The sequence below is a fragment of the Castanea sativa genome, chromosome 11, assembly GCF_040712315.1.
Source record: "Castanea sativa cultivar Marrone di Chiusa Pesio chromosome 11, ASM4071231v1".
Classification (NCBI taxonomy): domain Eukaryota; kingdom Viridiplantae; phylum Streptophyta; class Magnoliopsida; order Fagales; family Fagaceae; genus Castanea; species Castanea sativa.
In genome coordinates, this window is record NC_134023.1 from 64,143,288 (window position 1) to 64,168,751 (window position 25,464).

A 25,464-nucleotide genomic window follows, 5' to 3' on the forward strand; every position below is an offset into this window, starting at 1 on the left:
CAATCACCACAACAACTGTAATAAAATTATTATTACTAAATTTATTTGACTTGTTTTTAGACTTCAACGACAAGAACAAAGTCTTAATTCCAAAACTTTTGGGATCGACTCTCACTAGTAGGGGTGGGTGTCTTGATGAGTAATCTATGCGAGATCAATTTTTTTTTAATAGTGTGACTAAATTTCACACTCGCTGTCAACTTACAACAATCCTCCTCAATTTTTCTGGCCCTGAGACCAAGGAACAAAATTTGTGTTTCTAGAACTGAAAATATACTAAAATAGTACTAATAGTTATAGAAAATAGTGGGACCCACATGGGTGTTTTTTTTTTTTTGGATAGGACCCACATGGGTTATTGAAATGGGAATATATTTAAAAATTATGGGTCCCACCAAAGAGAGACCCAATAGGAGAAGAAGAATAGTCCAAATGTGGCAAAACAGAGTCATGCACCCAACTCAAAAATAGAATACAACAGAGCCATGCAAGCTTGCCGTTTCTAGGCTCTCGCCATTTGGGGTTAAAAACGCTCTCTTTTTCTCTCTCTCTTTTTTAATCTCTCTCACGCCTCTTTATCTTCTCTGCCTCTATATTTAGCAACCCTTTTTCTCACCTTTCCCAAGTTTAGCAGCAGAGAACCCAAGAAGCCAAAAACAGAGCTCCTTCTCATACTGATATATATAAATATATACATATAAAAATAAACACAGAGATAGAGACATATATAGAGAGAGAAAGAGAAAGAGAGCATCTTTGTATTGACAAACACACCAAAACTTGCTTCTTTATCAAGTTTTTGTTAAAGGGTTTTGATCAGAATTTTGGGTTTGAGGCTTAAGAAGAAGAAGAAGAAGAAAAGAAGAAAGCAAAGATGGGAAGAGGGAAGATTGAGATCAAGAGGATTGAGAATGCAAATAGCAGACAAGTCACATTCTCAAAGAGACGTGCTGGTTTGCTCAAAAAAGCTCAGGAGCTTGCTATTCTTTGTGATGCTGAGGTTGCTGTTATTATCTTCTCCAATACTGGCAAGCTGTTTGAGTTTTCTAGTGCAGGGTATGTGTTGTATTTTGATGTTTGCATGTGTTTGTTTGTGGGGTGCTCTGTTTTATTAAGAAGGTTTTTGTTTGTGTTTGGATGGTATTATCAACTTTGATTCTTTGTTAACTGTTAAGAATTCTTATGTGGGGTTGTGTTATTGCTCTAAAGAATTTATTTTGACATTGTTGCATGTACTTTATATATTTTTTGAAAAATTGTGTACCAAGAATTTTTTTTTTTTGGTGTTCAATGGTGTTTTTGACTTTTGAGTCATTTTTTTAGGAGTTTTGAGTTTGACCCCCACATTGTGGAATTTCTGTTTTTCCTAATGTTGATGTGAATCTCTCAGTAGATTCTGCTGAGGTTTATTAGTTCTATGCTGAAATTTTGAATTTTGCACTTACTTGCATGTGTTTATTTGATTGTATCTGATAGTGTGTTATCTGTTCTCATGATTTTGAATTGATCTTTATCTCAGCTTTTCTTACTTCCCCCTCTTTTGATTATTAAATTAAATGTAACAGTCATTTCAGTCAGGTTTTGATGAATTATACTGACTTGTGAAGGGAATTTTTGTATCATGTATCCAAAAGGTTTTACTTTTCTCTTTTCTGATTTTTGTTAAAGAAAATATGGAAATTTACTGGGTTCATTTGGATGTTCTGAGAAAGATTCACATTTTAGGCCTTTCATGGGGTTTCAGATGTTGAATTGTTGTCCTTACTCAAATAATGCTAACTTTTAGCTGTCAAAGGAAAATATTAAAATTATGCCAAGAACCTTCTAGCTCTTAAGGCATTGTCTGATTCTCCCAATGAATAGAAGTTGGGCTTATCGTAAGCAAAAAGAAAATATGAAATTTTACTGGAAAATTTTTGTTTATTGCTTCTTATTTTTAATAAGAAAACTTAATGTTAGTTGTTTAAATTGTGTTTCTTTACTAGACTTTCAGTCAATGAATGCAGATTAGACTTATGTGGTTGCATGTGTAAGAAATTTGCTGATTGGGAACATGTGTTCAAAAGCTGAAATAGGCCTTTTTAACATGTTCACAGAGATATTGAGTTGTAATCAGAAGTCTGGAATTGGACTCTTACCTTCTTCTGCTTCTTTTCCCCCTTGGAACTGACCTAACTTATCCATATTGCAAAACTCTACATTGGATATAAAGCACATCTCTTTGTTTGATGTGATTATCCATAGGTGATTTAGCTTGGATTTTCAACCTAATTTTCTTCATATGCCTTACTTGCTGTTAAGAGTTTCTAATTTGCTTGATGCTGGGTGGCTTTGAATCTAAGCCTCTCAGAAAGTTGGAAATTGACCTGTAGTAGATTTTTGAAAGCTTCAGATTAGCTTTTCTCCTGTTGATGGTGGGCAACTATGAAATGGTTTGAGAGTCTTGACCTTGTGCAAATACCAAAGGTTAGCTCGTGCACAATGATTAGAGGAGCTTTAATGATATTTGTACCTCATTATGAATTATGCTATGGTCCCCATTGACCTATTGAACTTGCTGAGGCAAGCCTCCAATCTGCATTTGATAGTCCTTGTTTGTATAATGCTCTAGGCCTCTTCCTGTAAGCCCTTTTGCCTCCTTAAGATTTGCCCTATCCTATCTCCTTGATCCAAGATGCCTATTCATATAGCCATTCTGTTTGGGCTACCTTATTTGGCTAGAGAGGAAGCATAAAACAAACAAAGTGGACACATTACCTGTATCTCATAAATCAATCTAGAATAATTTCTCTCTAATTAAGCAGATTAAAAAGGTTGAATCTGCAAGAGTCCAGAATTCTATGCTTATTTTTTTTAGTTTTCTTAGAATTATTGTAATCCTACTCTATCATTTGGACTCATGAATTTCATAATATATTTAAGAAGGATTTGTTCTTAGTTCTGTTTTATGTTATGGTTTTTTTGCTAGTACTAGAATCTCAATTTTTATTATATAAAATATGTTTTTGAAACCTTATCGACTCCATTGCATTTCAGAACCTGGCATTCACTTGAGGCTACTAAAATATTATGTTCTCTGAACTCTTTTTTGCACTTTGTATCCTCACAATCTCTGCTATTCCAAAACAAACAGTATAGCTAACTATAGAATAGAGAAAATTATGATAACTTGGAACAAAGTAAATAGAAAGAAGACTCTAAGCTGTGATTGTAATTTCTTTAGGTCGCTAAGAAATGCATTAGAGTTTGATGCTGCTGGCTATTGACCTTTCAATTTGGCACCAATCTAAGTATAGTTGTACTGAGGTTATATGTCAGAAATATTAATTTGAAATGGGATTTGACCAAAAATGAAAGTAAATCCTTTATTAAGAAGATAATGGTATTGGGCAATGGGTCTGAATGGAGAGGATAATTATGCTATGAAGTGGAGAAGCTGTAGCAGTCAGAGATGTTCTAAGCGAGTTTGTGTGTGTGTGTGTGTGTGTGTGTGAGAGAGAGAGAGAGAGAGAGAGATTTTGGTGTTTGTAAGAAATAAAAGTTTCCTTGTGGTTGCACTTGGAGGGGAGAGAGTGGAAAAAACTGATGAGAATGTGAAGGATTTTGAGATCATAGTTTCAAATAGTAACGAAATAGTTAATGGTGGAGTATGGAAGAATGTTCCTTTAGCAAGAAGTAAAAAAAAAGAAAAGAAAACATTGGTATGAGAAATATAATTATCATTTTAAGATAGAGGAAATGAATAAACGTTGATATAAATTTAAAGAAAGCTTTCTAGCCATTTTCTTTGCCCTAATAACTCTGTACAATATATGAATGAATTAGGTATGAGGAGGAAGAAGTGCCTTGTTTCTTTGAACATGGTCCTTGTTTATGCTCATTTGCTTTTACTTTTTGCAGTATGAGGCGAACGCTTTCAAGATACAACAAGTGTCTAGATTCTATGGAGACTTCTGCAGTAGAATACAAAGCAGAGGTACTTCGTCATGTGTTTAGACTTTTGACATCTGGTTTCTTTTCTTTCTTTCTATGTGGAATTTAATTGCAGATAGGCAAGTTTTTTGACCTGTTTTGTTACTTGTACCTCTTGTTTTGATAATTTACAACCACCCCCCCGGGCGGTTTTGTGTAAGTCTCCCATTTGTTATAGACTTCAACTGTGAAAGTTGCAACCAAAACATTTCCCTTTCTAAGATACTATGAAGTGATTTTGACAGGAACAGTTGGATACATTCAATGGAAAATTTGTTATTCATACTTATAAAAGGAAAAAGAATTTTCCACATTCTAAATGATATTTTATGTTTGATAAGTAGATATGTTTTTCCATGTTGATTGTTTATACTAGTTAGTTTATTCATCAAGGAAGAAAGAAAAAGTGAATGTACATGTTAATTCTAATGTTGTGGCGTCTTCCAGTGATCATTTAAGGTTATCAAATGTAGAGGTTGTTAGGATATGGTATGTATGGATGATGACGGAGTTGTAGGAATGGAAGCCACTGAAAAATGCTCATGACTTAAAAGGTTTCCCCTCATCTTTTTGTTCGTTTCAAGATGCCTAACATAACATTGGTTGACCAAAGTGCTTTAAAGTCATGTTAATGCATGCTTCTCTTTGTTGAGTCAAAGGTGTTTACAGTATAGTATATGAGTCTAGGAATACTTGAAAAAGTAGTGAAGTATGCAAGTAAGCTATGTGAAAGTATTATCTTACTGCATTGAGTTGAAACTATATGGAGTAAGTTCAAAATTCTTCTGGTATGACCTCTTAAAGAAAATTCTTAGCCAAGTATAAGAATAAAGTGAATAATGTTGTTGAAGGGAGTGTATATGGAAAACAGTTCATGAATGTGATGGGTGCTTCTAAAGGGGAAGAACATTTGACCAAATCCTGTTACGCTTAATGGGATTCATGAAAGAGCATTGTCAAAAGTATAAATCCCTGCCTTATCATTTTTAGGTCCATGGGCTTCATGGATGATGGTGATGGTCATGGTAGTAATAATAAACCACCTTCTTTTTATTGGCTTTTTGGGATTATGACATGTTCTTTGTTTTAGTCTTTCAACTAAAATTTTTTTTATTGATGATTGGAGGGGAAACAAGAGGGGTATGTTTCCAATAAAAAACTCAAACAATCAACACAACTCAGATAAAAGGATCCTTAGCATAGGTGAGCCAATCGGTAATACTTTTATAGCATTACATATTAACCCATGGGTACATGAAGCATCTTTAGAACCTTGTCAGATTTTGGGCTTCTCCTGAACCTAGTTTAGTATTAGTATAGACAGTATAATATGGTGTGGTAGTATGCTTCTTAAATTGACATTATTTTTAACAATGCAATAAAATTTTGAGCTGGATGATTGTTACATATCTGCTTATTAAAAAAGTGAGCTGTCTAAAATGTATTTCTGCTCTTTACATCCAATTGATACATAGTTATGACTTATCTCAATGCTTTGGCATCTAAATTTTGGTATAGAGTCCCAAAATTGATATACAGTTTTGATATCCATCAACCAATTTGTATTTTTATCTAGGTTATATGTTAAAATACCCATTTTGTGTATCTTATGCTTCCTCGAGAATGTGTCTACTGTGCTTTGTCTCTGTTGATTTTTCTTACTTATATATATCCTCTAAAGTTATGTCAGGATTAATGCATCTGGCTATACTTTTCTCTTCAGAAGCAAGAATCTAAGGAGCTGGATGTTCTAAAAGATGAAGTGGCCAGGCTACAAATGAAACAGTTGTATGTTATCAGCAATCTTCTAAATTAATTGGGTTTTGTAATTATTAGATTTCTGAAATATTGCAAGTTCTCTTATGTGTGATAAATTTTTTGTTCTGATTATGTAGACGGCTGTTGGGTAAGGATCTGACTGGCGTGGGCTTAAAAGAATTGCAGCACATTGAGCAGCAGTTAAGTGAAGGGATATTGGCTGTGAAGGAGAAGAAGGTTCTGTAGTTTTTATGTTCTTCCTTAATTCTTTCTCATTGAATTTTTTTTCTTCTTTTGATTTTTCTTGTATTGCAGATTTTGTGGTGGTTATTAAGATTTACTTAGTGGTCTGAAAGGCCTTAACAGATGTTCTATCATTTCAGGAACAATTACTGATGGATCAACTGGAGCAATCAAGACTGAAGGTATTGGGGCCCTTACATAACTTTTTATTCTATCTGAAAGCTGTTATCTTTAGAAACAGACCTTGAAGTTATCCATATTCTCATGTATTAAGGGTTTTTTTATTATTTATAATTTATTAAATAAGTACTCTTGTCATATAGAAAAATCGAACCATTTTGCATTTTTTAGCATATGAGAGCTGAAATGTCATATTAGGGTCTATTTCTTATTCATGAAAAATGCATGAACCTAAAGCTTAAAACTCAAAATTTTTGGAAATAAGCTGCTTCATGCTATGTTTTCTAGTGTGAGTTTGTGTCAAATGTGATTTATTTCGACATTGGGTGCCTGCCCTTGTGGAGTTGGTATAGGTATGGATAAGGCTGGAGTAGGTCTTGGGTCCTAATTTTATTAAGTCAATAAATAATAATAAAACAATCAAAAGATGGTGTATTTCTGCTAATGAAAAAGAAAAAGAAATCTAGAACTCATTTTTGAGTAATTACTTTGTTCAATGTTCTGATTTCAGGAGCAGCGGGCTATGCTGGAGAATGAAACTTTGCGCAAACAGGCAATGCAATGTTCTTTGTGATGCATACATGAGTTTCTTATGTTCACTCACTTCCAGTGATTATTTATTGTCTACTATGTATTGCAGGTTGAGGAGCTTCGAGGTTTCTTTCCACCAGCTGAACGCCCAGTCCCATCTTATCGTGAATATTACCCTACAGAAAGGAAGAATTCCCGTGCCAATCATGGTGTTGTGAGTCCTGATCCGGGTTGCGAAATTGAAAAAGAAGATTCAGACACCACCTTGCAATTAGGGTACAGTTCTTTTCTTATTTCAAGTTTAGCCTTTAACTAGCCTCTCTAGAGCTCTGGAATAAAGTTCACTGTTTATTGAATCCATGCTGATTATGAATCTGGAATAGCATCATTGATATTGGTAATTGGTACTACTTCACAAGCTCATTTATCAAAGTTCAAGTTCCTCACTTTTAGTTTACATTTCCTCATACATGAACTTGAAAATTTACATCAGATGGATATTGGTCATGGAAATCATATAAACTGTCTGGGCTGGCATATGTTATTACCCTGTTTCCTATCAAGCTTAAACTCAATCTCACAAAGCCAAATTTGGCTGTATGATTCCTTTTTACCATGTGGCGCTTATCTAGTTCCATGTTAAAGTAAGACTGCTAGTTTAAGGGAACATGCTAGATTAAGATCTCAGAATATGCTGTTTACAGCATTGAGAAGGTTTTACCCTTGCAGTCTATCTAATGCAATTGCCTTCACACCTAGGCCTTCAATTATGTGGTAAAGGGTAGGATTCTAAATTTAACATGGAAGGTGAAGGGAAAAAAGAATAAAAAGCGCATGACATATATGATATTTTCTTGAATATGCCAGTTCTTAAATTCTAGTTTATTATGTTAAGGCTATTCTTTGAAATTTGCTTCTTCTATTAATTTTTCATGATTTAACTTTCATTGTTTGTGTCTCATAATTACTTGTCACATTTGGCCCAGGCTGTCAACTGAAATTTATCGCAAGATGAAGGAACCTGGGAGAGAAACCCATTCCAACGACTCAGGGAACCAAATGGACCTCCTATGATCCATTTCCTTTTGCTTCCAATAGAAATGACAGAATCAAAATGAACTTGATACAGTTGAGTCTAGTTTTAGCAGTTTCTGCTGTGCCCCATTTTAATCTTTGAAAGAGATAAAAAAAAATGTTAGTCTTAGGTGACCCCAAAATCAGGGTGAAGATATAGTTTTCCCAATTTTAGGAGGTTTGAGTATGCAAAAAGTTGTAGCTAGTTGATCAGTTTCTGAAGGAATGGCTATGAACATTGCAAACTATGTCAGCTTTATTTTAGTTTACATCAAAAGGGGTCTGTAGAGTGTAGGCTTATTATCATCTATTGCATAAATTATCTTTTTCTCGTGTCAGTATTTTGGTTTTACTTCCTTCATGTGTAAGAATTGAATGATTTCAGTTTTCCTCAATTTTCTCCATCTTCCCCCCAACACACACACACACACACACACCTTTTTTCTGCTCAAAGAAATGTTGTACAATGGTTCTTGGGAGTTGAAGTCCTCCTGCTAAGGTTCCAAATTTCTTTCCACAGTTCTAATGACCCAAGTAAGATCTGATCTCACTTATTAAGAAAAAGTTAAGATCTGATCTAATGAAGAATTCTATGAATGACTGGATAAAAAATAATATCAAGCATAAAGAAAATACACAGTAGTAGATCAATGTTGATAAATTGCCACATTTTCCTTTATGTTTTGGGGAAAATTGTGTTTAACTTTGGTAGATACAAAGGATTTTGTTAAGAAATAACCTTATAACTTAAACATAACTACAATGAGAATTACAGAATACATTAACATAAAAAGAAATAAACTTATGATTTTTACATAAGAAATACACAACTGTCAATTATTAAAAAAAAAAAAGAAGAAAGAAAGGGAAACAACACAACTATGAACTATCTCTATTCCTTCTGGGGTCTAAGGCAATCAAGCAATTTACTTCTGCCAGCCAAAACCTCCGAGAATAGATGATCCACCTCCTTCTGCAAGCTCTCCAATAGTTTCTCAAAGACCTCCAATTTTCTTTCCAAATCTTTGGCTGCTTCCAATTTTCCTTCCAAGTCTTTGGCTGCTTCACTATTTTCCCCATCGACTAGGGCAGCATTTAAGCAAGCTACTGTATCATTCAGCTCTTTTACCTCCTTTAAGACTCCCTTTTGCTCCATAACAACCCTATATATACTTGAATCAAATTCATCAAATGAAGAATTCAACAACCCACAAACCAATTTTCTCATCTCCAAGTATGGCTTACCATCACTGCATAAAGCAGACAGCACAATCCCACATACCCAGAATCCAATACTCTTCATGACCGTTAAAGCTTGATGAATATTCCTTTCCTCACCGCTGCAAGTCATTTCTTTTCCATCTTCCTTAACTTTACCTTCTTTGAAATCCTTGTTGAAACTTCTTGGTTGAATTGCTTTGAGACGCTCTATTGCCAAAGAGGGTGAGTTCTCCACGAGGCTCAAAGCATGAGCTAGTGATAGCCTGGCGTGTCCAAGATATGCAAGAGATGAACTCATGGAATTGAAAAGCTCCATCAAACTCAAGCTGTAGTTGAGATATTCTTCTACAGAAGCAGCTTCCCATTTGCTAATGGGGTAGTCTATATCCACAACTAGCTTTGCAAAAGCTCTATGAATGGAGGGTAAGAGGCCAAAACATTGTAGAATCCATGGTAAGGACAGGATTTCTGATCCGGGTTTTGAATTCAAAGACAACTGGTTTAAGATATTGGAAACATCAGACTGAAAAGCCTGCAAGGAAGCTGATAAAGCTTCAGATTTGTGGTGGTGGTGGTGGTGGTGGTGGTGATGATGATGATTCTCCAGCTTGGAGTATAGTTTGCTAATGTTTTCTATCAAGAGTACCATTTAGAGACACTACCCAAAAGTTTGAGCTTTGAAAGTTTGGTTATATTAAGGATTGGTGGATGGTTTCTTCATATATATACAAAAACTAAAAAGTTGAGCTTTGTTAAAGAAAGTCTACAAGTTGTATTTGAGTTGCTTTCACGTAACACAAACCAGTATAAGGAGAGTGTGCAAAACCGGAATAGCTTCTATAACACTTACTTTCTTGTTGAAAATTCAAAACAGTGTGAGCTATGAATGGATTGGTGGCTGGTCAAATGGTCTTATCTATTGGTGTTTGATTGTTAGTTATTATTATTATTTAATATATGAAACACGCTTAGGAACGAGTTGATGGTCCACTACATGAATTGGGCCTTGCTGGCTAAGAAAAGTTGATATGACAAAAGGAAAATCACAGGAAAATGGTATCTATGCGTTTTGGATGGTTCACATGAAAGGTGATTTTGCACAACTTTGTCATTGGCCGAAAGAGTTGTACAACATTCTATTAGTTAGTGCAAGTCACATGAAGTTTTCTGTAGCCCACAGATTTGGTAAACGGATGCAGAATCATATTCGGCACACTAATCCCGTGGATCCAACTAAACCCAATCCAATGGGATGTTTTGGGTTGGTTGTTATGGGTATGGAATGTGGGTTGGATTAGATTCCTTTTTCTTTTTTTGAAGGGACTTTCCAGTCCTTTCCAGTCAACTTCCTTGTTGCTTTCATAGCCTCATTGTTATAGTCTAGGATAATGTTAAGATACTAAAATTTTTATCAAGTACATAAAATTTATAAATTAACATAACAATTAACAATGAATGTAATTATAAAAAAATTTCACAAACAAACAACTAAATGTCTATCTTAACTTTTTTGTTATTAGTCGACGTATCATTTTATATATATATATATATATTAAACACTGGTCAATTTGTAATTGCTTATATTATATATGAAAAATGATTAGATACTTCTTTGGGGGACTATCTTTTCAAATGAACGGTGGATCACATTATAAATTTAAGTAGTAAAACCCACTATTATATGAGAAGAATGAGTACCAGATAGTTGTACTCCTAAGTCGGGACGGACCCAAGAGGGGGCTAGGCCCCCTGGGCATTTGAAAAAAAAATTAGGTATGATTTTAGCAAAAAATAAAATTTATATTGAAGCCCATCTTCTAAGTAGCTTGGCCCCTCTCTCCTCCAAAATCATCAACCCAACCCAGTCTTGTCTAGCCCAAAACATTTGGATGCTTATTTTTAAAAAAACTATATGGATGTTTATATGAACTATGAAGTTAATTTTAAATCTTTTTAGAAATGTTATGTCCACAATATTTTACAACAATCTTAAGTATTAGGTTGTTACAAGTTATTATTGATGTGTAAAAAAGTAATTTTAATAATGAGTTTAAATTAAAAACAGTAACAAGTAATTTTAACCGTGAGTTTAAATTAAATAATAAGTGTACTTTTTTGAGAATTGAAAAAAAAAAGTTTACTATCTATAGATACAATAAATTGACATAAATTAAAAGTTTGGGTGGGTGACAAAATTATTTAATTATTATTTATTTATATAATCCAATAAATACAATAATTGAGGAATTGAGGGAAGAATTTGAACCTAAATTTTGTATCAATTGAGAGTAGACCATGACTACAGAACTCATGATCACATGTGAAGTCATCTTATTGTTTTGACATTTATAATACACCGAAAAAATTAATTAAAAAAAGAAAAGAAAAAGAAAAGTACCAGCCTCCTAATTGTTCGTTGCTTCCATGTTATCCTAAAGAATCGAGATAGGATTGATAAGTAGTACTTTTTAAAGATTTGACTGATACTTGCTTATTGTCTTTTTTTTTTTTTTTTTTTTTGTTGAGATATAATTATAAGATTAAGTTTTGTACAAAGTTGACTATTTAGGGTAATAAGGACTAGAATTTTCAAAACCGAGAATGTAATATATTGAAATATGATATTTGTCAACGCATTTGTAACAAATTGAAAAATGGTATCATCATGCTGACCAAAATATTGTCCCTAAATATCATGCTAATTTTTATTTATTTATTTTGTTAAATACAATAAAATTACAATATACAACCTTCGTTTTATGATGAACATTCTTTATCATTAAGTCAAGACATCAATTAGTTATTGGTGTAAAAAATGGTGAATCACAAATCTCTTGCTTGACAATAAAAACTAACTGGGACCTAAAACTATTGCTAACTTACTAGTATAAATTAGAGTCACTTTCCTTGTATTTAACATGAGAATATGTTCTACAATATGATCCATTAATACAATAATAAAAGAAAAATGTTAAAAATACTACAAATTTTATTACATAAAAAATTGTAAATTGACGTGGTAATGAATATAATTAGTAGGATTCAACCAAATCATAAATAAATATTCGAATTATATCTTTATAATTGGTAATATATCAGTTTTTAAGCTCAGTGTAGTAAAATATCATCTAATAAAAAATAACACATCACCCAAACTCAGCAATCTAGCTAAGGACCAAGCATGGTGGATGAGAATCGGTACAAGGCTTTGGAAATGCCAGATTTTTTGGTTGTAAAATATTTTTTTTATATATCCAAAAAACAAAAAAAAAAGAGAAAAAAACAATTCCGTAGAGGTGAGGTGCATTCTACATCATGCACTTTCCAATTTTAATTCAACCATTATGGAAAGCACCCTGGCCAAAAAAAAAAAGAGAGAGAGATTTGTTTAGTCAATGACACGTCAGATTGCTGTTAGATTTTGAAGACCAAAAACTGATTTTATTATTATTTTATTTTACATAATAACCAAAAATTGATTTTTTTTTTTTTGAGAAAAAAGACACAACTTCATAATGGGACTTTTTCAAACATGTTTGAATTTGTATTTGGGAAAGGTTTTGTTGTATATAGCAATTGCTGCATATAGTGGCAGTAAAAAAAAAAAAAAGTGTTCGAGTGTGGAATATACATGATCAGGTAGGCAATAGACACTTGTCCTTGTCTTTCTTTGCCACAAACCCTGGTGTATAGCAATTGCTACATACAACTATATAATAAAATCTTTTTTGGTTTTTTTAACAGATGAGTTCGTTTAGTTGGAGAATTCTAATATCGTTGTTCAATTTTTAGTGTTGTAAAAATACATGTTAAAAATTTTATTATTATTTAAATATTAAAAACTGTTATTTAAACAGTACTACACTACCAATATACTTAAGTATTTGGCTATTGCCTACTGATGCTATTCATGAATAGTTTTCCAATTAGACACGCAAGGTGTAGAAATTTCAAATTTCTGATTTAAACGATACATTATCAAAAAGAAAAAAAAAAAAAAAAGCCTTATCCATAAGTTATCCATCGATAAATTCAATACAATACAACTGGTACTTTCCCTGGTCAATCACTGTAGAGTCAGTAGATAAGTGAAGTGTCAGTAGTGGAGCTGACTAGGAATTCTCGATAGCTTCGAATTTCTTTGTCATCGGTTTTGTAACTTTTGTTTGTTTTATTTCATCAGTGACTATAAAAGTAGAAAAATTTTCACTCTCTCATTGTAAATCAAAACTGGGAATTATTCACAAACTCGAATAGACAAAGGTACTGGGTTACTTTACTTACATTCTGTTTTTTTTTTTTTTTTTTTGCATGTGTTCTGAAACTCAATTTTAAAGCCATTGTTGTTTCATCATCATCAACTCTGCACTAGGATAACTGATCTTTGTGGCTTTTCTTTTGTTTATTGATTTTATTCTTTCTTTTCACTGTTGGAATAATTGGCACTTGTTGGGTTACACTGAATGTTTTTCTCATCTTTAGAGCATCCACATCAGTCATTTCATTTTACACATCTACTTTTACACTAAAAACTCATTTTTTTTATTTTACACATCTAATTTTACAAAACACCCACATCAGTTCATCTATCCTACTACATTTTTTAATTAAATAATCAATTTTCTTCAATTTTTTATTATTTTTCCAACTACTCGGTATAATTACCGCGCTCACTCTCTTCCTACTCATTTCTGATTTTTGCTATCTCTCTCTCTATACCCATCTCTCCAACTCTCCCTCTCCCTCTCCCTCTGCCACTCGATCAACTCTCCCTCTCCCTCTCCCTCTCAATCAACTCCCTCTGCCTCTTGATCAAAACTCCCTTTGCCTCTCGATCAACTCTCCCTCTCCCTCTCGATCAACTCCCTCTCCGATCACGAGCTCAGATCACGATCCACGAGTCCGATCACGATCCGCGAGCTCCGATCACAATTCGTGAGTCCAATCATGATCCGCGAGCTCCGATCACGATCTGCGAGCTCCGATCCGCGATCCGCGAGCTTGATCGCGATCTGCGAGCTTCGATCGCGATTCGCGAGCTCCGATCCGTGATCTGCGAGCTCCGATCGCGATCCGCAATCTGCGAGCTTTGATCACGATCCGCGAGCTCCGATCCAGCGTCCGCAAGCTCCGATCCTCGATCCGCGAGCTTCGATCCACGGCAAGACCCACGAGCTCCGATCAGTCAAGCACCGATCTGTGTTTGTTTGTGTATGTCTGTGTTTTTTTTTTTTAGCAAAGTATATCTCTGTGTATATTCTGTGTTGAGAAAAAGATGATAGAATGGAGTCTGTTGAGCACGGATCAGAGAGAGAAAAAAAGGAGTGAAGAAGAAAATGATAAAATATTGTATAAACGAGCTACAGTAGCCGTGTGTATTTACACGGTTACTGTAGCTTGTGGATGGTTTTGCACGATTTTACCTAGTTTTAGCTCCACTGATGTAGGAGATTTTTTGCTCAAAATGTGTAAAATTGAGAAATTTTTGCATTATATATGACTATTCACCAACTGATGTGGATGCTCTTATGTGAAACTCAATTTTAAAGCTATTGTTGTTTCATCAAATCTGCACTAGGATAAAGTGATCTTTGTGGTTTTTTCTTTTCTAGTTTATTTGTTTTTCATTATTGGAATAATTGGGAACTTGAATTAGTGATATTGAAACCAACTTTGTATTTTATTGCGTATTGGATTAAGAAAATAAAAGACTTAAATTGTTGATACTAGTGATGTACAAATGTGTTTAATTGCCTTCTGGACTAAGAATAAAAGACTTACAATCTGTCTAAGAAGAAAAAAAAAAAATCTCAAATTATGATAAGAACACAGTTATGTTACTTTGTATTTTTATTTTCTAAATATTGTTCTTTCTTGTTTTTTTGATGTAATATTTATATTTGTTATATCATAAACTAACATAACAATTAACAATGAATGTAATTATAAAAAAATTTAAAAAACAGAACAACTAAATGTCTATCTTAACTTTTTTGTGATTAGTTGACGCATTATTTTATATATATTGAAAGCAGGTCAATTTGTAATTGCTTTTATTATATATGAAATATTATTAGGTAATCTTAGAGTTTGGGGGGCTCTATTTTCAAATGAACGGTGGATCACACCATGAATTTAAGTAGTAAAAACAACTATTATATGAGAAAAATGAGTACTAGATAGTTGTACTCCTAAGTCGGGACAGACCCAAGTGGGTGCCGGGCCCCCTAGGCATTTGAATATATATATATATTAGGTATAATTTTAGCAAAAAATAAAATTTATATTTAAGCCCATCTTCTAAGTAGCTTGGCCACTCTTTTAAAAAAAAAAAAAAAAAGTTAGCTTGGCCCCTCTCTCATCCAAAATCATCAGCCCAACCCAGTCCTGTCTAGCCCAAACTTGCCCAAAACATTTGGATGCTTATTTTTTTAATGCTATATGGATGCTTATTTGAAGTTAATTTTAAATCTTTTTAGAAATGCTATGTCCATAATATTTTACAACAATCTTAAGTATTAGGTTGTTATGAGTTATTATTAGTAGGTAAAAAAGTAATTTTAACTGTGAGTTTAAATTAAATAATTGGTATACTTTTTTGAGAATTGAAAAAAAAAGTTTACTATCTATAGATACAATAATTTGACATAAATTAGAAGTTTGGGTGGGTGACAAAATTATTTAATTATTATTTATTTATATAATTCAATAAATACAATAATTGAGGAATCTTGGGAAGAATTTGAACCTAAATTTTGTATCAATTGAGAGTAGACCATGACTACAGAACTCATGATTACATGTGAAGTCATATGTTTTGACATTTATAATACACCGAAAAAATTAATTAAAAAAAAAAAGAAAAGAAAAAAGAAAAAAGAAAAGTACCGGCCTCCTAATTGTTCGTTGCTTCCATGTTATCCTAAAGAATTGAGATAGGATTGAGAAGTAGTACTTTTTAAAGATTTGACTGATACTTGCTTATTGTTTTTTTTTTTTTTTGAGATTTAATTATAAGATTAAGTTTTGTACAAAGTTGACTATTTAGCGTAATAAGGACTAGAATTTTCAAAACCGAGAATGTAATATATTGAAATATGATATTTGTTAACGCATTTGTAACAAATTGAAAAACGCATTTGTATCATCATGCTGACCAAAATATTGTCCCTAAATATCAGGCTAATTTTTATTTATTTATTTTGTTAAATACAATAAAATTACAACATTTAACATTTGCTTTATGATGAACATTCTTTATTATTAAGTCAAAACATCAATGAGTTATTGGTGTAAAAAAGGGTGAATTCCAAATCTCTTGCTTGACAATAAAAACTAACTGGGACCTAAAACTATTGCTAACTTACTAGTATAAAGTAGAGTCACGATGTGAAACAACCTTTGGAAGACTTTCCTTGTAATTAACATGAGAATATGTTCTACAATATAATCCATTAATACAATAAGAAAAGAAAAATGTTAAAAATACTACAAATTTTATTACATAAAAAAAATTATAAATTGACGTGGCAATGAATATGATTAGTGGGATTCAACCAAATCATAAATAAATATTCGAATTATCTCTTTATAGTTGGTGATATATCAGTTTTTAAGCTCAATGTAGTAAAATATCATCTAATAAAAAATAACACATCACCCAAACTCAGCAATCTAGCTAAGGACCAAGCATGGTGGATGAGAATGCGTACCTGGTTACACGGCTTTGGAAATGCCAGATTTTTTGGTTGTAAAATATTTTTTTTTTATATATCCAAAAACCAAATAAAAAAAAAGAGAAAAAAAAAAAACAATTTCGTAGAGGTGAGGTACTTTCTACATCATGCACTTTCCAATTTTAATTCAGCCATTATGGAAAGCACCCTGGCCAAAAAAAAGAAAGAAAAAAGATTTGTTTAGTCAATGACACGTCAGATTGCTGTTAGATCTTGAAGACCCAAAACTGATTTTTTTATTTTATTTTACATAATAACCAAAAATTGATATTTTTTTTTTTGGAGAAAAAACACAGAACTTCATAATGGGACTTTTTCAAACATGTTTGAATTTGTTTTTGGGAAAGGTTTTGTTGTATATGGCAATTGCTGCATATAATGGCAGTAAAAAAAAAAAAAAAAAATCAAGTGTGGAATATACATGATCAAGTAGGCATTAGACACTTATCCTTTTCTTTCTTTGCCACAAACTCTTGTATATAACAATTGCTGTATACAAATATATAATAAAATCTTTCTTGATTTTTTTAACAAAGGGGTTTGTTTAGTCGGAAATTTTTAATATTGTTGTTCAATTTTCAGTGTTATGAAAATATATATAAAAAATGTTATTATTGTTTAAATACTAAAAACTATTATTTCAACACGGGTGTTAAACAGCCAATATACCTAAGTCGGATTATTTCCAACGGATGCCATTCATGAATAGTTTTCCAATTAGACACGCAGGGTGTAGAAATTTCTGATTTAAACGATACATTATCAAAAAGAAAGAAAAAAAAAAAATGCTTATCCATAAGTTATCCATCGATAAATCAATACAATACAACTGGTACCTTACCTGGTCAATAACTGTAGAGTCAGTAGATAAGTGAAGTGTCAGTAGTGGAGCTGACTAGGAATTCTCGATAACTTCAAATTTCTAAGTCATCGGTTTTGTTTGTTTTTTTCATCACAGTGACTACAAAAGTAAAAATCGAAGTAGAAAAATTTTCACTCTCACATTGTAAATCAAAACTGGGAATTATTCACAAACTCGAATAGACAAAGGTACTGGGTTACTTACTTGCACTCTTTTTTTTTTTTTTTTTTTTTTTTTTTTTTTTTGCATGTGTTCTGAAACTCAATTTTAAAGCCATTGTTGTTTCATCATCATCAACTCTGCACTAGGATAACTGATCTTTGTGGCTTTTCTTTTCTTTTCTTTTGTTTATTGATTTTATTCTTTCTTTTCACTGTTGGAATAAGGGTTACACTGCATGTTTTTTTTTCATCCTTATGTGAAACTCAATTTTAAAGCTATTGTTGTTTCATCAAATCTGCACTAGGATAAAGTGATCTTTGTGGTTTTTTCTTTTCTAGTTTATTTGTTTTTCATTGTTGGAATAATCGGGAACTTGAATTAGTGACATTGAAACCAACTTTGTATTTTATTGCGTATTGGATTAAGAAAATTGAAGACCTAAATTATTGATACTAGTGATGTAGAAATGCGTTTAATTGCCTTTGGACTAAGAACAAAAGACTTAAAATCTGTCTAAAAAGAAAAAAAAATCTCAAATTATGATAAGAACACAGTTATGTTGCATTGTATTTTTATTTTCTAAATATTGTTCTTTATTGTTTTTTTGATATAATATATACATTTGTTATATCATTAACTTCTTCTAGGAAATTCAGAAGATTCTTAATTTGCACAACAATGGTGGAAGGAGGTATTGCACCTGTGAACAAGACAGAGTTCACTGAGTTATTTCGAACTATATGGAAAACACCATATATATTGAGACTAGCTATGACTGCTGGTATTGGTGGTCTCCTCTTTGGCTATGACACTGGTACACTTTATCCTCTCATCTCTTCCTTTTTTTTTTTATTTGTTCTATTTTTGAACCTTTAATTTCATTGTGATTAATGTATATATTTTTATTATCTTGGTTTTTTTTAGCTGTAATCTCTGGAGCTTTATTGTATTTACGTGACGATTTCAAATCAGTTGACAAGCACACATGGTTGCAAGAGTTGATTGTAAGCACATCAATCGCGGCTGCAATCATTGGTGCTGCAATTGGAGCCTGGATGAATGATAGCTTGGGGCGAAAAAAGGCAATTTTAACTGCTGATGTACTATTTTTCGTCGGCTCATTGGTGATGGCGGTTGCACCATTTCCATCTATTGTTGTGATCGGGCGGATTTTGGTTGGATTAGGCGTTGGGATGACATCCATGACATCCCCTTTATATATCTCTGAAACCTCCCCTGCTCGAATCAGGGGGGCTTTGATAAGCATGAATGGTTTCTTGCTAACCTTTGGTCAATTCTTATCATATTTGATCAACTTAGGCTTTACTAAGGTATTTAAGGCTTTTAAGCTTTTCTAGTTGGTTTTAAGTTCTTTTTTTATTCTGTTTATTTTGTTTTCTCATATTTTGTTTGTTTTTCAGGTTCCGGGAACTTGGCGATGGATGCTTGGAGTGGCCGGAATCCCTCCCATCGTCCAATTTGTCCTAATGCTCTTACTGCCCGAATCACCACGTTGGCTATACAAGCAGGTTTGATTATGTAACTTTTAGGTCCATAGCTTGATAGATCTTAAGCATGATTTTACATACATTGGGAATGATGATACAACAGTTAGGAGAGGGGGAATTTGAACCATAAACATTTTCATTGAAAACGTCAGCTGAGTTACAAGACTTCTAGCTTAAATCTATTGTTAGCAATTCTATATAACATATTAAAGATTGCCTTGAATCTTGATTTATGACTGAATGTAGTATTGGTTTTTTTTTTTAGTGAATGTAGTAGGATTTTGCTGATTGAATGTAAGTAGGATTTTGTGACTTTCTACTAGTTCAAAGTAGCCCAAAATTTGGGTTCATTGCAAAATGTTAACCAGCACAATGTGGTTCATTGTTAAATTTTATTATTTTTTCTGTTATTTTTCACATCAAAAGTTTATAATTGTTGGCATCTTGATTTGTATTTATTGCTGCAATATCAATGCTGAGGAAGTAGCAGGGGTTATACTAGCAAAAGGAAGAAAATGCTTCTTTTAATTCTGGTTTTTCTCTTTCTTACATTTTTTTTTTTTGGGGTAGAATTTTTGTTTTATATATGTGTGAGGGCATCAATGCATAGACTTCCCTCTGTTAGGAAAATTTAGAAAATTTTGCAAATGGATCAATTTTGGAGTTATTGACCAAAATGTGGGAAAAAGAGAGAGAAAGAAAAGAAAGAAAGACTTTTAGAAATTGGATTAAATTTTACAAGTATTCAGTATAAAACCCCTTATTTAGTATACTACATCAATCAATCTTTTGCAAATTGAAGAATATGGGCTAAGAGAAAATATTCTAGTACACTTGTTTACATCAAAATTGAATGTATATTATTTATACATAAAAAAAACTTAATTAGTTGAATGTATATGAGTCTATACTCTAAAGCTTAGTTGAATGCATAGATAAAAAATGTATTAATTGCTTAAAATAAAATTATAGTTAGTTGCTTTATTCAATTTAATCATTATTCTGAATTTTATTTCTTTTATGGAACAACTTAGAAGAAATAAACTTTGACCATTCTTGTGAGATTACAAAATATGTTAACTGAATGTAACTTTCTGATTCAATTGTGATTTTTTATTATTATTTATACTTAAAAAATAGCAGAATTTTAATTCCTTAAAATAACATTTGTAACTATTTTTTTTTTTTTTGTTTCCAAAAATTTATTATAATTTTAACCTACGAAAGAGGCAATATGTCTTGACTTATCTGTGAGTTTAATTATGCGAATTATATATTAAATTCAAGATTTTTGTTTATCTGTAATTATACTTTTTAAATTGCTTATAATATATCTAATTGCTATTTTTTTTTTCCAAACTTGATTTTAGACTTATTTTCTTTTGCTTTCTTTTTACTAGGGCAAAGTAAAACAAGCCACAGAAATTCTAGGAAAGATTTATCCCATTGATGAGGTTGGAAAAGAATTAGAGCAATTGAAGGCATCAATTGAAGCAGCTGAAGCTGATGAAGCTTCAATAGGGAACAATTTTTTTACAAAATTCAGGAGTGCCATGAAAAACATTGAAGTAAGAAGAGCTTTATATGCTGGTGTTGCTGTCCAAGTAGTCCAACAATTTGTTGGTATCAATTCAGTGATGTATTATGGTGCAAGTATCATGCAGCTTGCTGGTTTTGCTTCCAAGGCTGTGGCTTTAGCACTGTCTCTTGTTACAACTGGGTTGAATGCTGTAGGTTCAATTATCAGCATGCTTTTTATGGACAGACAAGGGAGGAGGAGAATGATGATTGTTTCTTTGGTCTTTATTATCATTGGCCTTGTTGTGTTATCTGCTGTGTTTTATCAATCTTCTCAACATGCACCAGGGATAAACAACTATGACTCTAGCCATTTTGGCATCAACAGCACTTGCACAGCTTACATTTCAGCCCCTGACACTTCCAGATGGAATTGCATGACCTGTTTGAAACAAAAATGTGGCTTCTGTGCAAGCGAAGGTGACAAGGTATGATTTCCTGCCTTCACTTAAAACTTACAAATTGACACGACAACAAATGCAATTGGTGCACGTCAAGTCATCAACAATCATTCTTTTATGTTTAAAAGTTGACACATTAGTTTACTACCAAGATGATCATTCTTTTCTCATTGGCAAAATCTACCAATCACTTTGATTCCTACATTAGTTTGTGAACATGTTGCAGCCAATCCTGCAATATACACAAAATCATTATTTTTCTTTTATATTTAAAAGTTGATGCATTATATTAGTCTATAAAATCTATATAGTAAATATTATAGTAATCCTAGTATTACTCTACTTAGTCTATAATACTCTTTAGAAAGTGCTCAACTTACTACTAATTTTATTACAAAAGACTTACAAATTGATGTAACAACAAATATAATTGATATTACATCAATAACAGTATAAATAATTTAAGTTTTGAATTAGGTTTTTGTTTTTGGTTTAAAACTTGACATGCCAATTTGTAATATTTAGCTACAAATTAGTTGCTTTGGCATCACTCACTCATACTCTATTATCTTGTATACCTTCATGAGCTTCATGCATTGACTTCTTTTTTCTTTTCTTTTTTTTGGTGCTTTTGTAAGCAGTTCCAACCTGGGTCATGCCTGGCAAATGAAAAGGCAATAGGAAACATGTGTACTCAACAACATCGAGTGTGGTATGATGAGGGTTGTCCTAGCAAATTAGGGATGTTTGCAGTATTACTACTAGGGTTTTACATCATAGTTTACTCCCTAGGCATGGGAACAGGCCCTTGGATAGTGAATGCAGAGATATACCCGCTGAAGTATAGAGGTTTTGGTGGAGGGGTAGCAGCTATGTCAAATTGGACAGCCAACTTGATAGTCAGCATGAACTTCTTGTCCCTCACTGAGGCTTTGGGTACATGGGGCACATTTCTTTTGTTTGCTGGGTTTTCTTTTCTTGGATTAATAGCAATATACTTTTTGGTTCCTGAAACTAAAGGTGTGCCACTTGAGGAAATTGAGAAGGTGCTTCGCAAAGGTTTCAGACCATGGCCATTTGAGAGGAAGGAAAAGGCTCAAAACATTGATGGAGTTTCTGCTTAATTGTCCATAAATACTCTTTTCATTTGACAATTGGTTTATTTTATGTTTACAAGTTTTTTTTTTTTTTTGCTGTTTTGTTTTTGTTTATTTTCCCATGCATGAAATTGAAATCATGTAGTTAGCTTGAAATATTAGTTTGTGTGTGTGTCTATATATATGTCATGTTGATTTAATTACTTTCTAGACTGGACTACCAGCACCAGCACCAATAACAATATTCAATTTTTGGGTTCTTTTATATCAAATTATTCATATGATAGAAAAGTTAGACCGCAATCAAATTTTAACCATTGTTTTGTTCAGGTGATTATTATAATTAATTAATCACAACTTACAAATAATTAGTTCAAACCCTTGAGCATATTGGACTTTGGTTTAGAGATATTGAATAATTGTTGGACTATTAATAAAGAAATTCAAAATTTTCATAGGAGACGTTCAAACCCATGAGTAAAGAAGATCTCCGTTTAAAAGTATTTAAATGTAAAATAAAGAAATTCAAAGATAAAATTAGGAATAATTCAACAAAGGGAATTTTTTTTTCTTGTCTTACAAGCAAATTTAAGAATAATATGAATGCTCAATTGAGAAATTCATGCATAGATTTGAATTATCTACTGGAGACTAAAGGAGGAACCACTAAGGCCCTAAGGGTAGAGAATACCGGTAATATAATCCATACTATAAAATAGAAAGTGATCCATTTCTCAAAAGAGAAAATTGGATCATAATGGCCTATATGGCGGTGTCGGTTAAGTTTATTTTCTAATTTATTTGACTTATTTAATTAAGTGTGTGTTTAGTACAGTTTATTAGAAAAATTTTTTATTTCAAATTTGTTTCGAGGAATCATCTTTAACTCATTACATGATGGTTTGTAAAGTATTTTTAGAGAACTCGGAGTCTTAGTGAAAAACATAAGCTTCTATGGTTACTTTCCAATAAAGCATAATAAGTGTTCAAGGAGAGTAAGACTTATGTACAGTACTTAGGTACAGTACTTAGGTGTTGTTTCTTAGGTTCTCTTTTTAAGATTCTGTCATATGAGTTTTTTCTCATGAGATGAAAGTGTATTTTTTAATTAAATAACTACATGATTAAATCTTAAAAGATGAATCTAAAAAACAGTACTTAAGGTACTGTATTTAAATTTTGTCCCATGAAGAAAATCACACATTAATTGATAGAATAATTAATTCAAAAGTGCGTGTTTTTGGGGTCACTAATGTTATTTTGAAGGACAGGCTCATAATGTCATCTAGTCTAATCATTTATGCTCTATTGGTCTATTGCATCTATTAGTGAGGATAATCATTATTTTTTTTAGATCAAGTCACAATTAGAATTTTCCTCATGTTCTTAGGTAACTACTATGCTAAGCAAGCAGCTCATGCAATTGCTAGTTGGGCCTTTCTGTGTGTTTTCAGGGGTTGATGGGGGAAGGTTCCTCCTTTCACCATCAAAGAAATAAAACAAATTTGGAAGTCTTAAAAAATAAAGACCATGTCTAGCAGAATCAAATCACAAACATGTGAGAGGAATCATGTTATGTTTATCGCAATAAAGTAATAGAGATAGCTTAAGAGGATGGAATATAGTCAAATGACCAGAATTATAGGTGAAGATAAAATAGAGGGTCGCATTATATGCATGTTCTTTGCATTTCTTTGGTCATTACTCGGACGAATGGTTTTCTTCGAAGGTTCTTATAATAAGGAGGTATAAAAAATAAAATAAAAAGCACATTCCTATTTGCTACCATCGCATATTCACATGCATTTGCTTCTATTACAAATTAAAGAATATGCATATTGCATTTTATATTAATATTAGGATCCAGCAAGCTGGTTCCTCTTGGTTTCCATCTCCTCCAATTTGCATTATAAAAGCGTAGATAAATACAAAAGGAAATACAAAAGGAAAGATGCTTCTTCTGAATTACAACTTCTAATTAAAGAAATTAAATAAAACCCTTTCAAACTTCCAAAAAAATAAAAATAAAATAAAAGTTTGGTGCATGCACATTAGAAAGATAATCATAAGAAATTTATAGGGAGAAATTACACTTTACCTACGTGTGGTTTGTTCAAAAAACACTTTACCCACATGTGGTTTAAAAATTGGCACTTTGCCTATATGTGGTTTAATCTGTTAACCCAACGTTAATCACCTCATTGCCTGCCGTTAGTCTAACACCATTCCACTCAAAAAAACAATAACAATTTGGATCAAAACACTTTCCTCTGAGGAAAAAACAAAAAAACCCCTTACTCGTATAATAAGAACAACCAATTCCAATTCCAATGAACCATTTCATCCAAAAACAATACAACTTTAATATGAATTTTCAACAAAGTAAAAGAACCCAATTCATAATTCCAAAACACAATGCCAAGAACAACATTATTATCTCACTCTCACATGAATAACATACTTATTAGAATCAGCCAAATCCAAGAAACCAAAGCAACCCATTTCCTAATTCTCAAATTTACCCTTGAAAAAACAACAAAAGACAACAAATTGGGTTTATAATCTGACTTGAGAAACATCCTCAGCAATGTTGTGACCCTCAATCTCAGTGGCGATGTGAGGAGGAGGATGGGTTTGTCCTTGTTTGGAGTGAAGTGAAGAGTTTGGACTTGGAGGTTGAGAGCTTCAGCTTGGGTTTTGAGGAAGGAAATGGCGGAGTAGTAGTCTGGGTTTGGGTGGGCTGTGTTGATTTGAAGGTAGCGTTGGAAGCGAGAGATGGGGGTGTCTTGCTGTTGTTGTTCTTGGGTTTGGGTTTGGGTTGATAAAAGGAGGAAAAGGAAGAGGAAGGGTGAGAGTCGAGAGTAATGAAGCTTTTCCATGGCTGGAGCTAGAACTAGGACTGTTTGTGTAGAAAGAGTGAGAGCTAATCTTCATTATCCCATAAATAGGGCGCAAATGGCCCTCTGCCACGATTTAGCCAAAAAAAAAGAAAGAATTGAATCTACCACTATTTTTCTATCAAGTAACCTACCAGTAATGAATAAAAAAAAAAAAATCTTATCAAAATTGCACTTGCTGTTTAAATGAAGAGAGAAAATCTTCAATATCCTTCACATGGGTTTTGATCGGACTGCCATCTTC

General features: G+C 32.6%; 3 protein-coding genes across 5 annotated transcripts; 2 read left to right on the top strand and 1 right to left on the bottom strand.

Annotated features, from left to right (window-relative positions):
• The first annotated feature begins 874 nt into the window (after positions 1 to 874).
• Positions 875 to 8,153, top strand: LOC142617957 (agamous-like MADS-box protein AGL15). The gene is made up of 8 exons (XM_075790933.1): positions 875 to 1,056; positions 3,901 to 3,976; positions 5,696 to 5,760; positions 5,868 to 5,967; positions 6,114 to 6,155; positions 6,665 to 6,706; positions 6,794 to 6,960; positions 7,671 to 8,153. The coding sequence occupies exons 1-8, from the start codon at positions 875 to 877 to the stop codon at positions 7,756 to 7,758; spliced, it is 762 nt and encodes a 253-aa protein (XP_075647048.1). The 3' UTR covers positions 7,759 to 8,153.
• Positions 8,154 to 8,650: 497 nt separating this feature from the next.
• LOC142616941 (UPF0496 protein 4-like) lies at positions 8,651 to 9,628 on the bottom strand. Its single transcript, XM_075789677.1, has one exon. The coding sequence runs from the start codon at positions 9,626 to 9,628 to the stop codon at positions 8,651 to 8,653; it is 978 nt and encodes a 325-aa protein (XP_075645792.1).
• An 8,044-nt stretch (positions 9,629 to 17,672) lies between these two features.
• LOC142615025 (inositol transporter 4-like) lies at positions 17,673 to 22,474 on the top strand. Of its 3 annotated transcripts, none has more exons than XM_075787679.1 (6): positions 17,673 to 17,765; positions 18,387 to 18,553; positions 18,664 to 19,070; positions 19,161 to 19,268; positions 20,648 to 21,253; positions 21,868 to 22,474. In XM_075787679.1, exons 2-6 carry the CDS (start codon positions 18,418 to 18,420, stop codon positions 22,348 to 22,350), a joined length of 1,740 nt encoding a protein of 579 aa, XP_075643794.1. In that variant the 5' UTR covers positions 17,673 to 17,765; positions 18,387 to 18,417; the 3' UTR covers positions 22,351 to 22,474. The 3 variants fall into 3 exon arrangements, with proteins under 3 accessions (XP_075643794.1, XP_075643795.1, XP_075643796.1); XM_075787680.1 differs by having other exon boundaries at positions 17,701 to 17,765; positions 18,396 to 18,553; XM_075787681.1 differs by having other exon boundaries at positions 17,713 to 17,765; positions 18,399 to 18,553.
• Positions 22,475 to 25,464: the final 2,990 nt, after the last annotated feature.